Raw genomic sequence first — 26,672 nt, 5'->3', positions numbered from 1 at the left:
GTTCAGGGTAGAAAAGGAAAAAGTGAAAATAGGAGCCAAGATGATCCAGGGTCAGCATTTCAGACAATTTTCTTCTCCATCTGAGCAGAACTAAACTAGCTAATGTTGATCAAAGACAAGTGTCAGGCCCTGTTATGAGTACTTTTACTTGCATTATCTCATTGAACCCTCAAGAGGAGGTAGGTTCTGTAATTATCCCCATTTTACACAGGGGAACACCGAAGGCAGAAAGGTTAAGTGACTTGTCCAAGGTCACAAAGGGAAGCCAGGACTCAATCCCAGGTGGCTGGCTGCAGAGATCACACTGTACCCCCTAACCCCCGGAACATGCAGGGGGCACTCCACCCTGCCGCTTACCTTTGATGTTGATCTGCACGCCCTTGGACACGGTCAGCCCTTTGTCATTGTGGGCCTCACAGCTGAAGATCGCGGTCTCAGTCAGACCTGGAGGGGAAGGAGAGCCGTGAGACCAGCTGCAGAGAGACGGGCTTCTGTTTATCAGAATCCTATGGGGGTTTCAGCATCCTTTTACTTCTTGGTTCACTGCTTCAAGCCATAAATGCAAAGTTAATTAAAAATACGTGTTGGTGTTTGAAAACCAAACCTAGGATTAAACCCTAGGTACCAGGAGCAAGGCAACCATGGGCTTAAAAGGCAGCTGTGAGAGAGTGGCATGGACATATACACACTACCAAATGTAAAACTGATAGCTAGTGGGAAGCAGCCGCATAGCACAGGGAGCTCAACTCGGTGCTCTGTGACCACCTAGAGGGGTAGGATAGGGAGGGTGGGAGAGAGATGCAAGAGGGAAGAGCTACGGGGATATATGTATATGTATAACTGATTCACTTTGTTATAAAGCAGAAACTAACACATCATTGTAAAGCAATTATACTCCAATAAAGATGTTAAAAAAAATTTTTTTAAAGGCAGCTGTAATTCATTAAAAGCCTTTATTTTTCCCCGATGATGAAACGTTAGGTAACAAAGCAGTATCATTTAGTTTTAAAATTTCTGCGAGGAGGTATGGGAATCACTGGCCCCCAAATCAAGACAAGTAGTTTCTGAGGCTTCACCCAGACACTCTCCTTCTTAGCACCGCGTCCACAGCACAGTATGGACACGTCAGGGTACCAGAAACAGCAGGATAAAAGTTACAGTTTTAAAAATTTCAGGTGATCTGTGGTAATGAATCCCTTTTTAATAGTAAAACTCAATGTATTCATAAGGAATTATATAAACACAAGGCAGCATTATTGATTACTTGAAGAAAAGACACTGGTGCTGAATGAAGAAAATTCTATCATTTCAGAGGTCTGAAGACATCTTGGAAATGAAAAAAATTAGCTGACATTAATTTTAAGGAGAAAGGAAGAGAGGCAATCCAGATCTTGGTTTCTTATAATACTATTTTCCAGTGAAAGGAACCAGAGCTCCTCGGAGAAATGGATGTGTCAGGTTGGAGCAAAACACACGTGAGCCTGGAGCAAAATATAACACAAACAGCACACCACACACACACACACACACACACACACACACACACACACACACACACACACGGATGGGGGTACGGCAAAGAGACACGGGATCCAGCTGAAAGAACTCCCAATGGCCAAAGCTGGGACAATTTGAGCAAGCAAATAAAGTAGCATTAAATTGTAACCCAAAGTATAAAACAAATATCCATGAGTCTATATTGACATGAACAAATGATTAAATAAAAGGGGGAGAAGAGACAAATGCCCCATGCAGAGGAATTCCGAATGGTTTTTATACAGACGCTCTGCCCCCAAAGAGGGGCATCACTCCTGACTCCTTAAGGCTGCACGAAGTGACTTCCTTCCAAAGAGGACAGTAGGGAAAGGGGAATGAAAGGAAAACTTCTGAGTGAGAAACTGACAAACGTCCAGCTCAGCCAGATGGTCAAGGTCAAGACCAACAATGGTAAGTCGTGTTGACGGAATGTACCCTTGATATGATGAGAATGGCATTTCTCCTCTACGGTCTTCCTCCTCCAAAACATATAACCCAAATCTAATCATAAGAAAAATGACCAAAAACATCAGACAGGTCCAAACTGTGGGACATTCTACAAAAAACCTGACCAGTACTCCTCAAAACTGCCCAGGTCATTAAAAACAAGGGAAGTTTGAGAAATCGTCACAACCAAGAGGCCCCTTAGGGAGACATAACAACTAAATCCTGGAACAGTAAAAGGACATTAGGTAAAAACTGAGGAAATCTGAATAAACTATGGACTTTAGTTAGTAATGAGGTATCAGGAATTTCCAGAGATAACAGAATAATCAGTTATGTGCTAGTTTCAGGCTTACATTTACTGAAGGGACATTTCAGTGAGATAAAGAGGTTTGCTTTGGGACTTCCCTAGTGGGCCAGTGGTTAAGGCTCTGTGCTTCTAAAGCAGAGGGTGCGGGTTCGATCCCCGGTTGGGGAACTAAGATCCCACATGTTGTTTGGTGCGGCCAAAACATTTTTTAAAAATTGTAAAAAAGAGGCATGCTTGGAAGGGCTGCTCAGAAGGACACCCTGAGGTCCACTACCTCCCAAAGTCTCAAAAACACCTGTGAAAATCTCTCTGGAGAAGATGAATCTACAAACCTGTTAGGGAACGTTTCATTCCCGATTCATTATGCTAAGTTCTAAAAGTAATGCAATGGGTATAAGGAAGTGAAATAATTTTTTATGGTACACTATACTGTGTCACATTAAATATAGTTGTTCAAAAATGATGCTATCAGTATTGGTTTATGAATTGTAACAAATGTACCACACTAATTAATGTAAGATGTTCATAACAGGGGAGTGTGGGCGTGAGGTTTATGGGAATAATCTGTACGAGATGGCACACAATTTTTCTATAAAGCTAAAACTATTCTAAAATTTTAAAAGATTATTTTTAAAAAGCACAGCCATATATTTACCATCTAGTTGAATCTGGAAACTTTCTGACACACAAGGTGCCTGGCCCAGAGCTTATATCATAAACTGTAGAAAGACAGATAAAATTCTTGAAAATACACCATCACTCACTTCTTGCCAGAAAGGCTTATACGTTTTTTTGTTTGTTTCTCTCTACTTGTGTAGGATATTTTCCATCGGATGATTTTAAAATCCAAAGCTCATCACTAATGAAGTCATTAAATATTTGAAACAAGCTGCAGAGGGAAACCCAGCCGGGAACCAGCCAGGAAAGACTGTCCACATTGGATGCCCGCACAGTGAAGGCTGCACTGAGGCTGGGCCACATGGCCTGGGAGAAGTTCTAGGAAGAAATGCAAATCTGATCCCTTTCAAGTCAGTGCCTCTCCTGAGGGATTAGCTGTGCACAAAAAAATCAGTGTTGGTGGGTGTTTGTTCTTTTCCATCCACATGGAAGTCTGTCCCAGCATCTGAGCTCTTTTGACTAGACTCTCTGTCCTACGATTCTGTGGTGACCTTTGACTTCTCCTAAATAATTTTAGATCAGAATATGATAGCTACTTCAGGTATTTTAATTTTCCAAGATGAGGATTCCCCTCAGACTGGAGGAAAATCCTAAATCAGATTGCTTAATTAGATTCTCTAAATCCAAGTGCTAAGAAACTAAAATTCCAGGTAGGACCCAGCTCTTTCACATTGGGTCACCTCCTCTCGAATGAGAGATGAAACTAATAGATGGTGTGATGGTTTAGAAAATATTTATTTCACTGAAGAGGAATATTTATTTCAAACCCACTAGCCACATCTATAAAAGAACATCTGTAAATACACGGCCTTAAGGAGTCTTTGGATCTTCTGCTTGTATTCCTCCCAAAGAATTTTGAAAAATATATGTAGCCTCTTACACATTTTGCGGTTTGCATCTTAAACTGTTCATCATTTAAACAGCTGCAAAAAATGTAATTTCAGGTACCCTGGATATGCTGATAATTTAAAGTAAAACCCCTTTAGAGTCCCATGCAATATACATATTACTGGGATGGGAGACCCAGCATCACCTGCTGAAATAATTCTCCCCAGAAATCAGAAGTTTTCAATCATGACTTTGCTACTTCCCCTGCAGAATTTTATCCTAATGGCATATATGTGTGTGTTTGAAAGTCACTGATAATCACCCTATGATACTTCTCGGTGATAAAATTACACTTACGTATTGAAATTGGAAAACAAACTTTCTTCTAGATTGATGACCTTTACAAGTATTATTTAGGGCACAACGGATCAAAACAATATACATGTCATTTTTAAACATACAAAGCAAAATTTTATGGGAAGCACAACTCCTCTGCTGGACAAAATTTGGAATTTTCTATGTGGTAGTCTGGAATTTTGTTAACCTTGAGCCAATGCACTAGAGCAGCTGTTCTCAGAGTGTGGTCTAGAGGCTCCCGGGCATCCCAGAGATACTTTGGGGGGCCTCAAGTTGAAAACTATTTTTGTGAGAAGAGCAATATGTTATTTGCCCTCTTCACTCTCATGCTCTCGGGAATGTATGATGGAATTTTCCATAAGGTGTATGATGTGTGATGATGTCATAGCTCTATGAGCTGATGAAACGTGCTTGTGTATTCTTGTGTTTTAATTTCTAATTCAGTAAATGGCAATAGATGTATCTCACGTAAACAAAAACGTGTAGGTTTTCAATCACTTTTAAGACAGTAAAGAGGAGACCAAAGCATTGGAGAACTGATGCCCTGTTGTGACTCCAGGTAAGGCAGAGAGAGGTCTTTTTTCTTTTGTAAAGTAAGAAAGAGATGACAGGGAAGTAGAAGGTGAAAAAGAAAAACTGGCACAGAGTCAGGACTTCGGGCATTTGGTCAGGCACTGACTTTCGGAAAGAGGACACATACTGCATGAGGATCCACTGACCCCTCTAAGCCGTCACCTGGGGCCCCTGCTGGCAGTCACTTTCCCAGGCAGGCCTGTGACACCTGGCTTTTCACCTTAGCTTCCAGGTCATCAGCTCCCAAATGAGAGGCCCATTTTGCCAGGCTACATGGACTCGCAAAACTTGGCTTATATTTAGAAAAATCAGCTTTGGCTCAGTCGGAAGACATTCAATCAAAACTTATATTTTGTACATATTTGAGCAGACATCTGCAGGCTAAAACCAGTCATTTGATTTCAATCGCTCTTGTCCAAACTCTTGGGAAACACTTGAGTACACACTGCAAGTGACATTCCCAACTGGTTGTGAGGGCAAGAGGAGCCCTGCTAGAAAACAAGAGGATGGAGTTATTTCTTTGAGATCCACCATCTAGTTATAGATCGTAAAGATGAGTTAAGCCCACAGTTCTTCGGTCCTGCAAGGTTGATCAATACCGAGAGTGAAACCGCTCCTCGGGGAACATGATTTTAGGTTAAGCGGGAAGTCATTTTTCCTCTTCGTGTTTCTCTTCAGAGGACACACAAAGTCAGGAAGACGATCTGCAGCTAATTCCCTGGTACAGGGCACCCACTCCGATTCAGAACTGCCCACAAGTAGCCAAACCATCTAGGAGAGCAGATCTGTCTGGGGGCTGAGGTGGTGAATGTCCACAGGCCAAAAGGATGCCAGCAGAGAGAAGTGGAAACTGCTTCCAACCCAGGTTAACTTTCTCCAGAACTGGATGGGCCAAAACTTAAGGCCAAATATAGGCTTCCTGGCTTAATGTATTCAGTGACCTTTCTATTTTTGCTTAATGGCACAAGCTTCCTAACTGGAGACTCATTTATAAGCCTGGGTTGAACACAGCAACCCAGACGTACTAAGAAAGACAGCTCCCCCCCCCTCACTTTTCTGTTCTCCCTCAGGATGAACAATAACCAGACTGGAATAGACCTTGAAGTTTTAGAGCCCAAACACTTGTGGCTTCCCAGGGAGAAATTCATCCACACACCCCTCCATCTCCACCCTACCACCCATTCTCCCGAGCGCCCCCAGCACCAGCGTCTCCACATCTCCTGTTACTGTGTCCTCTTCTCGTGGGCATCCCTCTTACTCCATTATGTCCCACCCAAGTCCATTATGATGGTTCATGCCCCTCTTGCTTGGTCCTCTGCTAGTTTAAAAAAAGACAGCCCCTGACACAAGGTCTGAAAGACATTTTAGGGAACATTCAGCCACAGGATGTTCCCTGGAGGAAAGGACAGTCAGAATCGCGGAGGAATTAGCTTCTAAGAGCACAGTTAGGGCAGTTCTTTGAGTTCTAGGTTAAGGAATCCTGTCCCTTTAATTTTCTTCCCTAGTGTTCATCTTTGTACCCAAAGAGGCAGGAAATAGAAGAATACGCTGCATAAATGAAGGACTTACACTTATTAACTTGGAATTCACTATCTGCCCGGAATTCACTCATTCAACATTTACAGGCACTTGGGATCTAGTCATGAATGAAACAAAGATCCTTACCCTTAGAGAGCTCACATTCTCATGGAGAAAAGTGGGTGGGAAATAATAAACTTAATAAATAAGTAAGCTGCATGTTCTATTAGAAGGTGATTAGTACGATGGAAAACTAGGGATCAGGGGGTCAGGGTGGGTAGAGAGAAGTGGCTGTGGTTTTAAATATGCAGGTCAGAGGGAGCTCCTTGAGAAATGGCCTCTCAGGAAAGACTCAGGGTGAGGGAACGGGCCAAGTTTATTCTGGAGGGTGACGGAAGGTTCAAACCAGAGGGAACATGTGGGTCAGGCCTTTGTCCTCCAAGTGAGGTGGGGAACCTGGGGCTTTGAGCAGAAGACTGATATGATCTAGTCTGTGTTTTATAAGGATCGTTCCAGCTGCCACGCAAAGACTAGCCCTTCGGCCATAAGGTCCCTTAATTGCTCCAAATTTTTTCCTGATCTGCAAAATGGGAATTAAAAAATGCCTAACTATAGCACAGGTTGCAATGAGGCTCAAAGTAAATCTTTACCAAAAGCACTGTGAGAATTACGAACTGATTTATATAAATTCTCATTATTATTGTTACTGTTGTTGTGACAATGAACATTACGAATTATAGTCAATTAACTAAAACCAAAACTAGCTTAGCTGTTTCCTAAATGTGGATTTAAATATAAAATGAGTAGTTTTTAAAAAGTAAAAACCAGAAAGATGAGCCTAAGTCCCCCACTCTTGGTAGAAAGGTAGCTCAAAATTGACAATGAGTTAGTAACTGTTGCATATGAAAATTTGTAACAGGTAACATTTCAGTCATTCCTGTAGGCTGCTTCTGTACCAAGGCCTTTACATCCATTATTTCACTGAATCCTCATACATGTTTTATGAAGTAGACACGGTTATTACCCCTATTTTATACGAAGAAGGTGAGTAAGTTGCCTAGGGACACAGTGGTGACCTGGCATTAGTCTGTATCAGAGCTCGGGATCTTAACCACTAACCTGTAACGCATCCCACCACTGAACACCATGCAGCAAAAGCTTTCTGCAGTTCTGCTCTTTATTTGGGGACTTTATTTTGCCAATGACAAAGTACTTCCTTGGGGAAAATAACTTTGCTTTGAAATAGTTTTCAATTCACAAGAAACTGCAGAAAGAGTAAAGAGCTCCTAGCACCCTTCACCCAGGTTCCCCTAAAAGGTAAGATCTTACCTGATCATAGTACAACCATCAAAACTAGGAAGGTGACTTTGGTATGATAAATACTTTTTTTTTTTTTTTGGCCGCACCTTGCGGCCTGTGGGATCTTAGTTCCGCCACCAGGGATCGAACCCGCCCCACCTGTAGTGGAAGTGCAGAGTCTTAACCACTGGACCACCAAGGAAGTCCCTGGTACAATACTATTAACTAAAATACAGACCTTATTCAGAGTTCACCAGCTTTTGGTTGTTTTATTTTGTGTGTGTGTGGGGGGGGATTTCTATGAAATTTTATTACAGGTACAGATTCGTGTACAGATGGAGAACTGTTCCATCACCAAAAAGAAGCTTCCCTGTGCCACCCTTTTTACGAACATCCTTCCCCCAACCTAACATCTGGCAGGAGCTGATGTGTACGCCATCACTGTAAGTTGTCATTTACGTATGGACACCAAGGGGGGAAAGTGGTGGTGGGATGAATTGGGAGATTGGGATTGTCACATATACACTAATATATATAAAATAGATAACTAATAAGAACCTGCTGGATAAAAAAATAAAATAAAATTCAAAAAAAAAAAGATAATGTTGTCTAAATGGAATTACATAGCATGTAACCTTTTTTTTTTCCCCCTGTACCAATGGGATCATTTATTTACAATTCAGTAAAAGTCTCAGCCCAAACCAGCAAAACCATCTATATGATTGTAGAGAGCCATATACGGGTAATTTGCCTTCTGACAAAAATCTGGAGAGCAGAAAGGTGCCACAAATTGAATTAGCCTCAGATTGTTCAGAAAGGAAATCACAGCTGGAAAACATTTCAAACAGAGATCCCTTCGAAGAGCCTTCCAAGGACAGCCGCCAAGTATATTTTACACGTAACCTTTGAGATTGGCTTTGTTGACTCAGAATAATGCCCTTTAGACAAAGTACTTCTTTGCTCATGGTTCTTGAAGACAGCGCTTACATCACAGAGGAAAAAACAAAACAAAACCGATATCAAGAGGGGAAAGCGTATGACCTTCCTGTTCAAACATGTCTCAACAATCAGGGCTCTTTAAACCACTTCCCTGCTCAGCTTCCTCTTGGTAGAAGGGATGGGAAAAGTTTACTTCAGGGTTAATTCCAAGATAGCAGGGTGCCTACCTGCAAACATTCAGATTTTATTTTATTTTTTTTGCGGTAGGCGGGCCTCTCACTGTTGTGGCCTCTCCCGTTGCGGAGCACAGGCTCCGGACGCGCAGGCTCAGCGGCCATGGCTCACGGACCCAGCCGCTCCACGGCATGTGGGATCCTCCCGGACCGGGGCACGAACCCGCGTCCCCTGCATCGGCAGGCGGACTCTCAACCACTGCGCCACCAGGGAAGCTTTGTTCTATATCTTGATTGAAGTGGTGGTTACGTGAGTGTCTACATTTATCATGACTCACTGAGTGGTGCATTTAATTGCTATGCATTTAACTGTATGTCAATTTAACCTACATATTTCATTGTATGCCCCATAAATCCTCCTTTATGGGACTTAAGCAATCATCCCAGAGAGGGAGGAATGTATTTTTTTAAAATTAATTTTGAACAAATAAGTTACTTGACGATCAATTCCTTGGAGAAACTCAAAGAAAACTCAGATGAAGGCAGAGACATAACATTGCTTGTGGACTCGGGAGTAAGAAAAGTGATTCAGAAACAATACCTCAGGTTGGCATTCACTAGCTGGTCCACTCAGCATAAATATTCAGTGAGTATTACCATGAGTCAGGCACCACCTTGGGGGAGACAAAGTCCCTGTTCTTACTGAGTATACATTCTCTAAGAAGACAGACAAGCAACTAAACAAATAAACAGGGAAATTACAGACTGTGACCAGCGCAGTGAAGGAAGTCCACAAGAATACATGCCTGGGAGTCAATAAAGGAGTGGGGAGGAACTAAAAGAAGGACCAGGAAAGACTTCTGTGCAAAAGTGATGTCTGAGACGTGTCATGGGATGAAGGGCAGATGGAACAACACGGCAAGCAGACAGAAAGAAAGTGCAAAGGTCCTGAGGCAGGGAGAAAGGTGACGTTTCTGAGAAAATGAAAGACAATCAGTGTGACGGGTGCGTAATAAGCAGGGAAAGAGTGGGATGGGTTTGGGCTGGAGAGTTGAGCGGGAACCAGAGCGCGCAGGTCCTGTGAGCGGGGGCAGGACGGACTCTGAGTGCCAGTCAAAGATAATGGGAAGCCCCTGAAGGGTTCCAGCAGGCGGGGGACACGAACTGCCATGGAGGACGAGAGTGGGGACAAGGCTAGAAGCAAAGAGACCAGTTAGGAAGTTACTGCAGTGCTGTGGGCAAGAGCTGGCAGTGACGTGGACCAGGGCACTGCAGCAGGGACAGAGAAAAGACAGATTTGAGATGTACTGTTGGAGCAGAACTGACAACCTGCTGATGCATTCAGTGAGGAAAAGGAGAAGGAAGGAAGGATGGGCAAATGGTGATATCATTTACTAAGATGGGGAACTCTGGGGCAGAGCAAGTCTTGGGGGGAAATCAAGAGTTTCATTTTAAGACGCTTCCATACCCAGTAAGTGGAAATGCCAAGCAAGGAGCTTGAAGCTCAGGGGGGAGGTCTGAGCTGGAGACATGAAGTTCAAGGTTGTCATCACACAGATGGTCGCGAAGCCAGGGGCCCAAAGGAACTCTCAGAGGTGGGTCCAGGACTGAGCCCTAGGGCACCCTCCCACATTCAGAACTCCTGTCAAGGGAAGAGGACGAGTCGGGAGGCAGGAAGGAAGCCAGGAAGACAGGGCTTCCTGAAGGTCACCTCTGGCGTGCGCATCCCTCAGAACGTTTGCTGAGTGTGTGAAAAAAAGAAAGGATCGGGGCTGGTAACCTTGCCAGATGTTGCTGGAAGATGCAGTGACAGGAGCCAAAGAGGAGCCCGCTGGATTCAGTGGCACAGAAACATCAGTGGCGCGGACCCCGAGAGCGCTGTCGGAGGAGCACGGCAAGGAAGCCAGGGCACGCCCATTCGGAGGGAAATCAGATGACCGCTGACCATCAGGGCGGCCACGGCCTCACAGTGACTCAGTCCTCCCGCAGCCAACCCCGTGGCCAACGCACCTTCCTTGCCGCCAAACCTCGCTGAGGTCGTCCCATCAGTGGTTCCTGAAATGCAAGCCCTGCCAGCCAGCAGGGCCACAGCTGCCACGGAAGACGTGAGCAGGGCTCCCGCTGCCCAGGCTCAAGGACTCTGGCCACTTCGCCAACTTAACCACAGATACCCGCGGTGGCCGTATCCCCACGCCCCAGTCCTGCCCTGTGACCTCTGACCCCCGAGATTCCCCCCCGCTTCCCCCTCCACCTGGCCCCTACCCTCAGCTGCCTCACCTGCGGTTTCATCCGCCTCGACTCCCTGCTGCTGTGCACACGGCGCTCATCAAACTTCTGCTCCCCTTCCACCATTCCAGGGCAAACAGTATGGAAATCCCACAACTCAGACTCACCAGGGACAGTCAGAACGGAGGGGGATTTTTCTGGAAGTTCATTGACACGGCTGCTGTTCTGAACCCAGAAAATGTTGACGGGCTCAGGTGGGCCCACGGCCTGACAGGTGAGGTTGAAGGCTGTGTTTCTGGTGACATTCATGCTCTCAGGCTGCCTCGTAAAGTGAGGAAGTCCTGCAGAGGAAGAGGTGAGCGAAAGAAGCTATTAGATCCACAGGCCGAGGCACAGCCCCCAGGGGAATGGAAACCACACGGGAGCTTGGCAGCGGGAGCCTCCTCTGTCCACCACCCAGGTCTGAAACGGCCAGTTTTTACCTCCCTGAAGTTGGGTAGGAAAGAACAAAGGGGCTAATTCCTGCCAGCCTAGCCCTAGCCTGTCTTCTAGGACACTTTCCCAAAGGAGTCATGGTGATTCAGAACTGTTTTTTTTTCAGAAGGGAGGCCTAGCAGTTCTGAAATTAGGTGTTGCTCAAACTCCTGGGAAAGGCTGGCAGGTTTTCAGGATTCCTTACCAATAAACACAAAGTGAAAACAAAGCCACGTAAGAATCTACCCTTTTTTTTTCTTTTTTAAATTTAAGCATACTTGATTTACAACGTTGTTATTAGTTTCAGGTGTACGGCAGAGTAATTCAGTTATACATATGTAAAAATATATTCTTTTTCAGATTCTTTTCCATTATAGGTTATTACAACATATTGAATATAGTTCAATATCAACTATATTGTGCTATACAGGAGGTCCTTGTTGTTTATCTATTTTATATATAGTAGTGTGTATATGCTAAACCCTAACTCCTAGTTTATCCCTTCCCTTCTTTCCCCTTTGGTAACCACAAGTTTGTTTCCTATGTCTGTGAGTCTGGTTCTGTTTTGTAAATAAGCTCCTTTGTATCATTTTTTTAGATTCCACATATAAGTGGTATCATACGATATTTGTTCTTCTCGGTCTGACTTACTTTACTTGTATGATAATCTCTAGGTCCATCCATGTGGCTACAAATGGTAATATTTCATCCTTTTTATGGCTGAGTAATATTCCAGTATATACACCACATCTTCTTTATCCATTCGTCTGTTGATGGACGCTTAGGTTCCTTCCATGTCTTGGCAATTGTAAATAGTACTGCTGTGAACATTGGGGTGCATGTATCTTTTCAAATTAAAGTTTTTGTCTTTTCCAGATATATGCCCAGGAGTGAGATTGCTGGATCATATGGTAACTCTATTTTTAGTTTTTAAGGAACCTCCATGTTGGCTGCATCAATTTACATTCCCACCAACAGTATACGAGGGTTCCCTTTTCTCCACACCCTCCCCAGTGTTTATTATTTGTAGACTTTTTTGGATGATGGCCATTCTGAACGGTGTGGTCTGCCTGTTTTTGAGGACAACCTATTTTGTGTGAGACTTTCAGGTGAGGGATAATAAATTTTAAAATCTGTACACTCGTACAGGGCTGAGCACTTCTCCAAGCACATTCTCATGAAGAGTACAGACAGAGTTACACAGTTACAACCCCAAGATCTCCCACTATGATCCCAGAACCGGGGTCATAGGGAACGGACGTTAAGAATAGCTCAGAGAAAACCAGTTGGTACTTATTTGGGGCATGTGACAAAAATTTGACAGATCAAGCTAACTGGCCTCAGACGTTTAAGCTGTGTTCTTTTGGGACTGGGAGCTCACAGCTCTGGTCCCAGCAGGACTGATGTGGGAGTGGTAAAATGGGATTCTTTTTTCATGTATCAAAGTTTTGCAAAACTCCATTTGCACCTAACTCATTCCTGCCCTGGGCATTTTTTCTGGGATTTTACAAGTGAAATGTCCTCTGAATAGTTTTCCCAGATTAGCAGCAAATGTAGCAACCCTCCCTTCTGGCTGATGCAGACAGATCCCTGTGGCACTGGCTGTGCAGCCTGGGATGGGCTCAGAGCAAAGCTCCAAAAGAGACTCTGAGGGGCCCCTCCCTCAGGCCTCCCGCAGCATTAGAGGGTATCAAGTTCACGTCTGCAAAAGAAAGGGTAGCTCAGCAGCCTTTTTGTGGGAGATGCTTCTCGTTGAAGTTCCTTGAAAAGCTAATCACCTGCTCTAAAGCCTTTGATGAGGAGGGTCGGGAGAAAGCAGAAAAGTTGTTCTGAAGGCTCTGCACCTCAGCGAGCAGGGACCCTGGAGGGCAGCCCCTAGGACAGTGGGGAGCGGCCACTTGGGGTGATAATGAAGATGCTTCCTCCTCAAAGCCTCACTTGACAGGCCCTGCCATTGCCGAACCGGACGTGCAAACCCCGAGATGCAGGACCCGGGCCCCCCTGGCCTGGCTCACCTGTGCATCAGCTCACGAGTCCAACTTCCTTGAGGGCAGAGACTGCCTTCTCCTTGCCTGTTGCTCCAGCTCCCCCACCAAGCCCATCTCGTGTCATGGCATCGAACTGCACTGAATCACGCGCCTGACAAATCCTAGGGCCTAAAAAGGAATCCCAGGCCGAGCTGCAGGACCAATCAAGAAAACGGCTCACTCTCCCTGATTTCCCCGTCTGCATAAGCAAGACAGTAACAGATACTGAATAATAAACAAATTGGCACTTGACCAGGTGAGTGGCATCTGATGCCAGCACTGAGAACTGGATAATAGGTTGCATTTTGTTTCTTAACATAAAAAGACTTCAGTTGTTTTAAATTGTAAATAACCTTAGGACAAGGAGGTCCACAATCTCTTTTTAGCTCAGCCATAGCACGTAGGATAGAGCTAAATCTCTAAGAATTAAGTGAATTTCATAACTACCTGAAGTCTGCAAAGCAGATGGCCTTGTAAAATTTCAGTGCTTATGGATTTGCAAGGTTTGCATACAGAGTTACCAATGGAATAAATTAGGAATTTGAGAGTAACATATATATGCTACTATATATAAAATAAATAAACAACAAGGACCTACTGTATAGCTCGGGGAACTAGCCTCAATATTTTGTAATAGCCTATATGGGAAAAGAATCTGAAAAAGAATATATATATATATACATATATATATACACACACACATATAATAAACTGAATCACTTTGCCGTATACATGAAACTAACACAACATTGTAAATCAACTATACCTCAATAAAAACAATTAAAAAAACAAACAAACAAATGGGCATGCCCAACTCTGGAGCATTATACACGAAGCGATTAATGCAGGCTCTACAACAAACCGCCCTGTGGCAACTGGACACCCTGTGGCCTCTGGACTCACCTTGCACCTCGACGTAGATGGGGTCAGACACGATCTCGTCATTGTTTATTTTCATCTTACAGATATACGACCCATTGTCTGAACGCTGCACACTGGTTATGCTTCCGGGAGAAACACAAAGATATTTATCGTGACGACCTTTAGAGTTTCTGCTATAGGAATGGAACATTCTTCAACTTCTTTGTCCTTCGCGGTGATGATTAACGTGGCTAATGTGTGTCACGTGTGTCTCAACACGGCTAGGTCACAGTACCCAGATCCTTGGTCAAACGTTACTCTAGATGTAAAGATATTTTTCTGTGAAGGTGTTTTTCAAGTGTGATGAATATTCCGACCAGTCGACTCAAAGCAAAGCAGATGACCCTCCATCGCTTGGGTGGGCCTCGTGTAGTCCGTTAAATGCCTTATGAGCATAGACTGAGGTCTTCCGAGGAACAGGAAATCCTGCCTCCAAACTGCATTTGGGCCTCAAGGCTGCAACATCAACTCTTCCCTGGGCCTCCCACTGACACCCCACAGATTTCAGAGTTGGCAGCACCCACAATTACATTAGCCAATCCTTAAAATAAATTTCTCTCGCTCTCTTTGTGTTTGTGTGTGTCTGTGTGTGTGTGTGTGTGTGTCCTCTACCGGTTCTGTTTCTCTGAAGAATCCGGTCTAACACATATATTGTCACTTGTCTGGACTTCCATGGTAGGCTCTGTACCAGGGTTCTCTATATCAGAGTACCACCCCTCCAGGCATTTTGCAAATTTGTGGAGTTGTTTTGGATGGTCACAAATAACTAGAGGCGACATGGTTTTCAGGGGCCAGGGGCAACTTTTCCACATCCCAAATGACCTTCTTCTTTTTTTTTTTTTTTTTGGTACGCGGGCCTCTCACTGTTGTGGCCTCTGCCGTTGCGGAGCACAGGCTCCGGACGCGCAAGCTCAGCGGCCATGACTCACGGGCCCAGCCGCTCCGCGGCATGCGGGATCTTCCCGGACCGGGGCACGAACCCGCGTCCCCTGCATCGGCAGGCGGACTCTCAACCACAGCGCCACCAGGGAAGCCCCCAAATGACCTTCTGAGACTAGAACCTAATCTCACTGTACACACACACAAAGTATTTTGCCTGGTGTTAATATCCATGTCATTTCCCAGGACCGTGAAAATGGAGGGCCAGTATCCCTTTGTCCTGTTTGGAACTTGGCTGTGACTCAGTCATCGTCTGGAAGATGGATCATCGACAGCACTGCTCCGTCTGCAGCTGCCATGTGCCTGGGGGCAAGTCACTGTGGACTTTATTATAATCTCTCCTGGTGTGGTCACACCCAGCATTTACATATTCACATTCATATTATTTAATTATCAATTGCCTTCCTTTCGTTTCCCTCTTATTACAGGATGAACATAAGATATCTTATATAAACAGGCAGCCTTGGCTCTAAGAGGTTCAGAGTCCTGCTTGCCAATTTCCCAATGTGTTTACAAACAGGGAGTTACACCACAGACGTGAAACCCGCTCTTAGCCGGGGTGGGAAGGGGTGAGACAATGAGGCACACTTTGAAATGCTCTCAGATGCTCTCCTACAGAGGATGCCTTTATTAGCCCCAAGCACTGATTTCTTCTCTGCCCATCAGACACAACCCAGAAGACTGTGAATGAAGGAAAAAGAAAAAAGAAGAAAAACGTGGAGGGGTCCACCTGCCTTCCTAGCAGCTTGTTCCCCGATATAACTAGTTTATCCCAAAGCAAAATAAAATCTGTCCTCAACCTGTCAAGGGCTACGGCTTAAGGCTTAAAAGAGACCAGGAAGCTGGCAAGGTCAGAAGGGGCAGCTGCCAGGGTTATTAACACAGCACAGTCACCACCAGGAGCTGACAGGCGGCAGTGAAGGGTCCCCGGCCTCTAGAAGCCACGGTTTTCAGAACAAACACTGGACACTGGTAAATACCGCTTCTCCCAACACTATTCTGCAGACCCCTATTAGCCTATGATAAACAGAGTAACGAAGGTACACATGAAGAACGGCATCAGGGGGCTTCCCTGGTGGCGCAGTGGTTGGGGGTCTGCCTGCGATGCAGGGGACACAGGTTCGTGCCCTGGTCCGGGAAGATCCCACATGCCGCGGAGCGGCTGGGCCCGTGAGCCATGGCCGCTGAGCCTGCGCGTCCGGAGCCTGTGCTCCGCAACGGCAGAGGCCACAACAGTGAGAGGCCCGCGTACCAAAAAAAAAAAAAGAACGGCATGAGTCAGAACTACGAGGGCCAGAGCTGCTTGGGTTAGCATCATCTCCTTAACGGTCTCAGGATCCAGCAGTGTGACGGTCCCCTGTCCCCTGCATTTCCTGATGTGCCAATCTAAGCAGTGCCCCATTGACTGGGAATACTCTGTCTTCCCCTCTCCCCTCATTCCTATGTAGGAGCGATATAATTCTGGAAGGCACCTGATGAATGACTGTTGGACTTGGGGAGGATGCAGGGGTCAAGGAAAGGCCGGTCTCTCCATGCTTTAGGGCAGGAGCTGAATGTCACAATGCTTAGAGGTCACCAGGAGAAGACGGAAAGAGACCTCACAGGACAAATATCTCCAAATAACGGGCTAGCTGACGCTTCCCCTAGAATCTGCCAGGATATCAAGGTGACAGGAAGGGGCTGAAGAAAGCGGGAGGGGAGCAGGCGTCTAGGACGATGCGCTGCCCATCGTGGGTAACACCCAGAGGCTGGATGGTACGACGTGGCTTTCAGCAGCTCCTGCAGATTCTCCGCGGCTGACCTGTCTAGTCTTAGCAGTTCCAAGGGAAACCAAGGTTACGGCTACTGAAGAGAGGATCCTTTCTACTCATCACTTTACAAGAAGCAACATTTTCTTGAGGCAAGACTCAGGGAGGGGCTGGCTGCGGCAGACGATGAGATCTGACAGGCTGAGGACACCTACGCCCTCGGAAAACTGGGCTCTGGCTCACGGCCTGGGACCCCAGTGCTGTAGCAGGCTTGCTGCGTGACTCAGTGAGCCAGGGACCGGAGAGGAAGTGAAGGCCAGAGAGGGAGGCAGGGCACATCCCCAGGGGGACCGCACCCAGCCCAGGTATGGTCAGCACTCCGGGAACCCAAGAAGCCAGCAGGCACAAATAACCTTCGGCAGCAGAAATCAGACCACACAAAAAAGTCCAGGAGTACCTTCAACTAACCAGCAAGGAAAATTCAGACTAGGAGTAAAGCACGAGAATGCAAAGGGAACGTGATCAAAACTTGGTCTTTACTCATTCGCGTCAGGCAGGATCTAGCGTCACTGGGTGAAAAGGACAACGTGTCTGCGTTAATTAGCAAGTCCAGATCCATCTTACCTATAGCACAGGAAACGTTTTTCACAAATCATTCTCTTGTTGCTTTCTAGACATCACGTAAAGGCTCCCAGGATGATGGCAGTGTGGGGGGGTGGGACTGGAGATGGGCGACTGGTCCCCAATCTCCTCCCTCTCCCCCGCAGAAACAGCAGGAAAGGCTCTGAGCTCAGAATAGCAACCTAGGCATTCGGACGATGACTGAGTAAGGAGTTCCAGAAAGAACACAGAAAGGGGAGGAGGGAGGCGTCATTCAGGAAAATGTCCAGAACTGGCGATATGGGTCTTCCCTCACCTGACACCTAGGTGGGCAGCACAGCAAGAGAGACAAGACCCACCAAGGGGCTTCACCAGGCAATGTCACACCTCTAAGACAAAGTGGAGACCCCCCAGAAGCTTCCAGAGAAAAGAAAAGCAGGTGATTTACGAGTGAATCAGAAACGTGTCATGCTTCTCAAGAACAACTCTGAGAGCGAAAAGGAAACGGAGCAATGATTTCAAGATGACAACAGGAAATTATTTTCCTTTAAAATTCTGTATCTGGCCAAACTACCTCAAGGTGGAGGTGGGAAAAACTTGGCATTTTCAGACACGTGAGGGCCCAGCAAGTGAGTAGAGGCTGGGCTCCAGGCCAAGGTGACGGGGTAAAGCCAGGAAGAGGGGGAGCTGGGCTCCAGGGAACAGATGCTGGAAGTCAGCAGGAACGAGGCTCCCCAAAATGAAAGCAAAGTTGACTCAGCCACAGACCCCAGACCTGGAGGGCAACGTGTCTGGGCTGGAGGAAAAGGGACAGCTCCAGGACTGGCGCCTCCAAGGAAAAACACCAGTCCTGAGAATCTGGTCATTTTGAGAGGCGGTGCATTATTTTCCTTTAAAACGTGGGGGGAGAAAGAGCGATTGAAACTTAGACAATTCAGTGAACCAACAGGCAAGGAAACTATTAAATTCAGGAAAATCAAAAAGCTCTATAACAAGTACGATGTAATTACAGTTGACTACATGATTTGGCTGAAAATAGCATTTCCATAGCCACAAAAATTGTGAACTCTGGGTACTGATTTAACCACAGCTATGAGTAGTACCCTACTAGATTAACACACCATGCTGGGGCCTGGCACAGGCATGCACACACACCACACGTACACATACACACACACACGACTCATGGACTGAATATCTCTGGAAAGCTACCCAGTAAACGGGTCACCTCAGCTCCCCACTGGGAAAGAGCAAGGGGGCTGGAATGCAAGAGATAACTTTTGGACAGTTAGACTACTTTACCGTGTGCAGGCACTTAAAAAAAAAAGTATAAGAATTCCATCAGCTTTTGGTCAAACATCTGAACAGGGGAAGACCAAAGAAACCACAGATTCTGCCACAGTGTCTAGACAGGAACCACCTGGAGAGAGCCATGGCGGTGGGACAGCAGCTGCAAAAAAAAAGCCCATCACACCAGCATCCCCTCAGCTGACGTAGCCCCAGGGCATCCTACAAGGACACACAGCATCTCTCTGGCCCTCAGACCTATTACAACTAGGCTGGCCTGCTCAGAAATGGCTCGCAAGGAGTACCTAAGCTCTCAAGCCTTCTTAGAAGACATATAAAAAAGGACCAATATTGGATGAATGCCTAGAGTAGTCAAATTCACAGGGAAAGAATGTGGAATAGAGGTTACCGAGGGCTGGAGGGGAGGGGGAGTGGGGAGTTAGTGTTTCACGGGTATGGAGTTTCAGTTTGAGATGATGAAAGAGCTCTGGAGATGGATGGTGGTGACAGTGGCATGACGTCGTGAATGTACTCAAGGTCACTGACTTGGATATTCAAAAAGGGTTAAAATGGTAAGTTGTTTTTGTTTTGTTTTTTTTGCGGTACGCGGGCCTCTCACTGTTGTGGCCTCTCCTGCTGCGGAGCACAGGCTCCGGACACGCAGGCTCAGCAGCCATGGCTCATGGGCCCAGCCGCTCCGCGGCACGTGGGATCTTCCCGGACCGGGGCACGAACCCGTGTCCCCTGCATCGGCAGGCGGACTCTCAACCACTGCGCCACCAGAGAAGCCCTAAAATGGTAAGTTTTATGTTATGTGTATGTTACCATAATAAAAAAAAAAGCCATGAAAAATGGAAAGAAAAACTTTTAAAAGAAATACAAAGACGATCCACTGCTAAGCATCCTGTTTTACCCTCTGCCGTCGTTCAAACGGTGCTGACAGCATTCCATGGATCACCCGAGTTCAGGGATCTTGGACAAAACCTGAGCTGAAAGGAAGTCTGAATATAAAGCAAGTCCAAAAGTCTCAGGGATCAATGGCTAAAAATAACTTTTCCAGCTGATGGTTTGGCTCAACAAATTAGGTTCTTACTTTCTAGATGTTTGGCTGATTTCTCATGCACGATTCCATTTTGGGGTAAAGAACAGCCAGCAATGGTACCAGGCAGATGCACACCCGCACCCCGCCCCGCCTGTGGCAAGGGTCTCGGCACACAGCGCCTGCGGGGGCGCCGCCAACACAAGCGTCTCAGGCGCCAGGAGCCCGCAGGGACCCAAACTACCTACTTAACATGTTTACCAAGAAAATGTAGGAAGAAAGTAAAATCCTTCTAGCTTTAGCTACTGGGAAGGATGCCAGAATTTAAAGAGTACTGGGAATACCTAGACTACAAAGAAAACAAACATCAAATACCTTCCCTCCTCCATAAATCACCCAATAACTAAATGTGCTGGGCCTGTCAGTTTACAGGAACATCAGCTTCTGTTTTTGCTTGAGGGTGAGTCTCCCCAAGTCTTCTGATCTCAAGGCTGGTGCCTTCCTGATGAGGGAGTGTTTCCACCAAAGCGAGAGAGCTTTCTACACCCCATACCAGATTTTTGAGCTACGTCCCACAAATTACACCGTCCTTTAGAGACTTCACGGGAAGCTCTTGGCTAAGGAGGGTCCTGGGGCTGGACGAGCTGATAACAGGTGTAGATGGGGCGGGATACTGGTTGGAGTGTCAAGGGGGATGCTCAGCCTGGTGACCTAAGTCCCACAGTCTAGCAACTGCTTTCAAGTGATGTACCATGCACGGGGTGGTGGGGGGTAAGTAGGGAGGCTGGTGTGGATTTTCAGTATTCATCACCAAACTATCAGTTAAGAATACTCCAACCTACTAGCAGACACTGAATGCTTCCTACACCCATGAATGAAAGATGACTCGACTCTATCAATAATAATAGACAACTAAGTGAAACGTGAACTGTTAGCACAGGACAGACCCAGCTCAAGAGGGCATCTGGATTTGAAGTCCCACATCAGTTACTTCTTCCCTTGTGTATGCCACCAACCTTGGCATTTTGAAAATAATTTTTAAGGTTTTCCCTTTATAATTTCATTTGCACTCTCTATACATGAATCTGTTTTACAATAGCAAGTTACAGTGGCATTAAAATATTAAATATTAAAAATATTAAATAATAATTAAATATAAATAATATTAAATATTAAAATATTTTGAAGACTTTTAGCAATATAGGTAAATGTTCATCCTACAATGATAAGTGCATGAAATAAGACATACATCTATGTAATAAAATACTAATTTGATTTCAAGCATCTTAGAGTTCTATATGCTTGGAAAAGGTTTCTTGGGGTTGTGGGCCATAGTTTCCTTCTCTGTACTTGTTTGGTATCTTCCAAGTATTTAACAAAATACATACAACTATGAAAACAAAATACATATGTAACTATTAAAATAACTTAAAAAATGCACATATAGAGGAGCTAAGACCAAGTAGTTTCAGAAATCTTCTGGGGATACTCTCACGCATGATGCCAAAACAAATCTCCTTTAAGCTTTCCAGGGTACATGGGACTCATGCTGAAATGCCTGTGAGCTCCTCCTATCATTCCCACCCTCCCACACCTAGTTTCAATAAACTGAGGGTTGACTACAAGATGTGGTCCCCCCTGAGCAGCAGAAGTGTCCTTCCCTTGGTCCTGATGCAGGGCCCTCCTCCCCTAAAGGCCAAATTTAAAATCTGATGGCAACACTACCTTAAACACATCACCACCACCTTAGCGCTTCTGCACTTGACATTTGAGTCTTCCTTCCCCTCCATTCTGTTCACAAGCAGAAGGACAGGGACCAGGTCTGTCCTTCGTGTCTCAATGCCCAGACGTTCAGGGCAAGGCTGGCTGATTTTATAACTAGTGGGCGGTTGCCTGTGTTGTGATTTGAAAACAAAATCTCTATTCCTTGTGTCCAAAATGATGTCACCAGTCAATGTTCAAGCTTTCCTTAGTGTAAATTACTTATCCCATTCTTTCCTTCCTTTGGAAAGGAAAGCACTATGATGGCCACTGTGAGAGAGTGGAAGTAATAACAGATGAAAGTTCCAGTGCTTTAAATCTGCACGCCTCTTAAACTACACCTTCAACCAGGACAGGTTTTGTTTTAGGATGAAAGACCAGAAGCGTGACTAATCCTAATGTTTAGAATGAGGGGTTTGGGAGTTTAAGTGTGGGGTGGGCAAAAGCCAAGGGTCTGCATGATATGAAAGAGAAAACATGAACCAATATCAGGCTAAGAGAGTTAAATGCAGCATCCACAATCTGCCAGGCTTCAGCGACTCACAGCTGCTTCGTATTTAAAGCACAAGTGCAGGTGCAAACTGTGGACTCCCCGATCCGGAGACCTAATCATTTCAAAATTCATGTCCATTCTGTCCTTTTTTATTATAATAACCTTATAGAAAAATGGTTCCGTGATCTAACTTAAAATACTTTGTGTTTTTCTTTATAGTTCCTCTGACCCCTGCCTATATACGGACATCTATCTTTTGCACATTCCCTTAAATAAATGTGGTCCATGCCGGTCCTGTTAGTGGCAACTCCAGCAAAGTTGCAGGCTAACGAATTCCTGATAAAATGGCATCTATTGAAAACCTAGAACTAGTGTTTAACTCTTCACTGTTTCTGGGAACCAGAGTGGATTTCCTCAGGGCCCGTGAAGATTTGAGAAGAGAGGATACTGCAGGTGTGCATATCAGGCCCCCTGGTTAAGGATGACCAGCTTACTACCTAGTGATCCTGAGCAAGACACCCTACTCTTAAGGACCTCAGGGTCCTCATATAAAAGACATCAAATTAGGGTCTCCAACATCCTTCTCTCTTGGGAAGAAATGACACAAATATTGATAATCTTGATCAAGTCACTGTAATTTACTTCACTGAATCACCCACAGCTACAGTGCTGCCTGTACATTACTTTAATCAAGTTGAAGAATATCCTGATGGTGGACTTACTGCTGTTCCAGATATTACTCAATTCAGCTGAGTGTCCATCCTTTGCAAGAATTCTGATCACGGAATTTGCTTAGTTGGGAGGTCACATAAGATTTTTTTCTCTTCCAAATGAGTTTATGAGAGTTCAGCCGAATACATGCAAAAGTATACATTCTTCTCTAAAGTTCTCAAAATATCACCCAGTCACCTTCTGAACTCTAAAAACATCAGCTCAGAATAAGACACCGTCTAAGTTTAAAAACTCTCCAAATCTTTTGACTATCTAATGGCCCCTTAGAGCACACCTAGAGCTGCCAGTCAGGCGGTCCAAACCCATCTCCTTGGCAAGAAGACCAGGGAAGATGCAGCGGCTCACCCACGGTCTCATGGGGGCCGGTGGCAGGACCCCCACTTGGGACTTGCAGCCCAGAGAGCAAGGCTGTGCTTTCCTCCTAAATGACCCCGGGTGAGACGAATGTGCCAGTTTTGGTTTCTATAAGCCTTTAAACCTCATTCATTATGAAATGGTGATTTTAATTCTCCCATCAGAAGCTGTGTCTACATAATGGAAAAACATCTGTGTTTTGTAGTTGATGGAGAAAAAAATATAGCCATGGGCAAGACACCCGAGTCTTGACACTGGCGGAGAATGGCAGCGCGAGAGACCCAGCCAGAGGTTAAACCGACCAACGGGAAATGCGGAAATCGTTTTCTTTCCTTGATGATGACCAAGATAACTTGGAAAATGCTAAAAAGGGGGTCATCTTATGAATGTGTTGACACGCTAAACTCTAACTGGAGTCATCAGGTCTATGGTAACCCCGAGGTGGTTTTCTGAAAAGGAAACACACAATGATTCACCAGAAGACATGACACAGTCTGGAAGAGGCCCAAACATCAGGTTGGAGAAAGTAAAAACACAGCAGATCAAAGAGGACTCCACTCGGAGTGGAGGAATCCCAGAGAAAAGCCTCCTGAGTCAACGCTGCTCCGAATTCATTTAGAAACTTCAGTGACCACAGTCCACCTAATTCTAAAACTGTACATGCCAGGAAGTCCTGATATAAACACAAACAAACAAAACCCCTCCTGGCTAAGAGGAAAGAGTAGAGAATGAAAAGGGACGGTGAGAAGAGAAGCAGCTGTCTCACTGTCTCCAGTATCTGCGGTAGGAGGACTCAACCCTTGGGACGATGGATTATTCCACATTTATGTCCTGGCCTGGCTTATCCGTGTCACCCCCTCCAACTCACTGGGCCTGCCCCTGCCGACACAAAGTGGAATGCTGAGATGGGGAGCCACGTGGCCGAAGATCTGTCTCAATTCCCCAGACTTCACACTTTCCGCCTCCTTCCTACCCCAACAGGAGGGCAACATCTGCAGCCGCCGGGGGTGCTGGGAGAGGGAGAAGGGAGAGGAGATAGGGCAAACGAAAGGGGTGGAGGGCTGCCTTGTTTCACAAGTTCCACGCCCACCTGGTGAGTTAGATGTCTCCTCCTGCCAGGTAGGAACACTGTTCTCACTCGCTGGGAGAGTTCTTGAGTCCAGCAGGCCTTGACAGGACTTACAGGCCAGCTGGGAAGAGCATTTGATCACCAAGAGTTCCAGTAGGGCCAAAAGCCAATAGAAAAGAAATCAGCAATACAATCAGCTATTAATCTACCCTCTAAATGGACCAGTGGGGTTGCTAACACAGAAAACAGAAGGCTGTTATTTCTTTACAAGCCTTTTGCTTTTGAATCAGCAAAAGCACAACAACAACTTTTTTTTTTTTTTTGCGTTACGTGGGCCTCTCACCGCTGTGGCCTCTCCCGCTGCGGAGCACAGGCCCCGGAGGCGCAGGCCCAGCGGCCACGGCCCACGGGCCCAGCTGCTCTGCGGCACGTGGGATCCTCCCGGACCAGGGCACGAACCCGCGTCCCCTGCATCGGCAGGCGGACTCCCAACCACTGCGCCACCAGGGAAGCCCCACAACAACATTTTAAAAGAAAGGAAGAAAGAACACTTACCTGAAGGAAGCGATGATTGCTGTAACTTCATCATCTGGATAAAATTGAGTAATTGCATGATGGGCCCCCAGCAATTCCTTCCCATCTTTCCACCAAGAAATAGTTGCACTGTCCTGGTATATATTAGGTATGTTGATCGAGCAATTAAACTTGACATCTTTGTGTTCAGAAAGTATTATGTGGCCAACCGTGTGATTAAACGCAAGAGGCAGTAGGGACGTGGACCTGGCGGAGGTCACTCCGGGAAGGGCTGCATTTCCGGTGTGCGGTCTTCCAGGCTGGATGGGTGGAAACGTGGAGGTGGGCTGGAACCCACTGGTGTGAGGAAAGGAAAATGGTGTGTGGTCAGTCTGCAGGCTTCCCGGGAAAGATCTGGGGAACAGCGGGTTGGGCTTGGTTTCTTCGCTCACCTCAGCGACAGCTACAAAACAGAAGATTGGATTTTTAGCCTTTTAAATAATGGAGTTTTCCAAGTAGGTCCCCAACTTAATAGGCCATGATGAGAGAGTGACGGGCATCCTGAATGTCCTTAGAAAGCATGAGCGGAATTTATTTAACACACACGAATAGTGTGAATATTCTCTTTCACAAGTTCATTCATTCGCTTACTTCCTTCTTTCTAAAGAATACGTAAGAAATATAATGCCCCCGTCAAAATTTTTTCTTTTTTTAAATTGAGACATAATTGAGATATATATATATAACATATTTGTTTCAGGTGTACAATGCAGTGATTCCATACTTGTATATTTTGCCAAATGATTGCTGCAATAAGTCTACTTAATATCCATCACCACACATAGTGAGACACTTTTTTTTCTTGTGATAACTTTTAACACCTACCCTCTTAGCAACGTTTAAGTATATAATACAGTACTATTAACTACAGTCAGCATTAACTCCATTGCATTGCCAGGACTTACCTATTTTATAACTGGAAGTTTGTATCTTTTGACCACTTCACCCATTTTTTTTTTTTTTTTTTTTTTGGCCACCGCGCTGCGTGGCATGTGGAATCTTAGCTCCCCAACCAGGGATCGAGCCCATGCCCCTTGCATCGGAAGCACGGAGTCTTAACCACTGGGCCGCCAGGGAAGACCCTCAACCAGTTTTTGAAATTCGTGACTCATTCCAAATCCCTCATACCCATCTCACCAGCATGGCAGGCAGGTGATGGCGCCTGAGATCACCTTCCTACTGTCTCCTCAGTCACAAGACTATGCTTGGCCAACAGTCTTGCAAAGGCTGCTACTGGTCACAAAGGGGCGAGTTTACAATTCTTGTGCCTCAGCATGACCCACCCTAAGCATGGGGGAAAAAAATCAACATGTGCTTATGTCACCAGCTATAGAATGACTTGGAGCTTCCAGCAAAATGCTTGCCTGCAGGAATAGGCCTGGAAATATTTTGATTTCATTTGACCCACAAGAATTTCTAAAAATATAGGCTCACATCAGTTGTACTTTTAGTTTTTTTTTTTTTTGCGGTACGCGGGCCTCTCACTGTTGTGGTCTCTCCCGTTGCGGAGCACAGGCTCTGGACGCGCAGGCTCAGCGGCCATGGCTCACGGGCCCAGCCGCTCCGCGGCATGTGGGATCTTCCCGGACCGGGGCACGAACCCGTATCCGCCGCATTGGCAGGCGGACTCTCAACCACTGCGCCACCAGGGAAGCCCGTACTTTTAGTTTTAATGGCATTTTTGGAACGTACATTCTATACTAGTTGCAATTTATTCAAATACATTGACCACGGGTGGTGAGACAGGCAGGGAGGAGAGACACAGGCTGGCACC

The 26,672-nt window shown here is 45.7% G+C and overlaps 1 protein-coding gene across 1 annotated transcript in view; it reads right to left on the bottom strand.

Moving 5' to 3' along the window:
* The window catches only part of MERTK (MER proto-oncogene, tyrosine kinase), a 111,436-nt gene that overhangs the window by 63,757 nt on the left and 21,007 nt on the right, over positions 1–26,672 (bottom strand). The window contains exons 2-5 of the mRNA XM_079941382.1: positions 24,881–25,301; positions 14,286–14,386; positions 11,049–11,222; positions 358–444 (exon numbers count right to left, since the gene is read on the bottom strand). Of these exons, the coding sequence (XP_079797508.1) occupies positions 358–444; positions 11,049–11,222; positions 14,286–14,386; positions 24,881–25,301 (783 nt within the window). The remainder of the gene's footprint in view (positions 1–357; positions 445–11,048; positions 11,223–14,285; positions 14,387–24,880; positions 25,302–26,672) is intronic.

The sequence above is a fragment of the Stenella coeruleoalba genome (genome assembly GCF_951394435.1).
Source record: "Stenella coeruleoalba genome assembly, chromosome: 13".
Classification (NCBI taxonomy): domain Eukaryota; kingdom Metazoa; phylum Chordata; class Mammalia; order Artiodactyla; family Delphinidae; genus Stenella; species Stenella coeruleoalba.
Note: the sequence above shows the minus strand (reverse complement) of the source record. Positions and strands in the feature narration are given on the sequence as shown.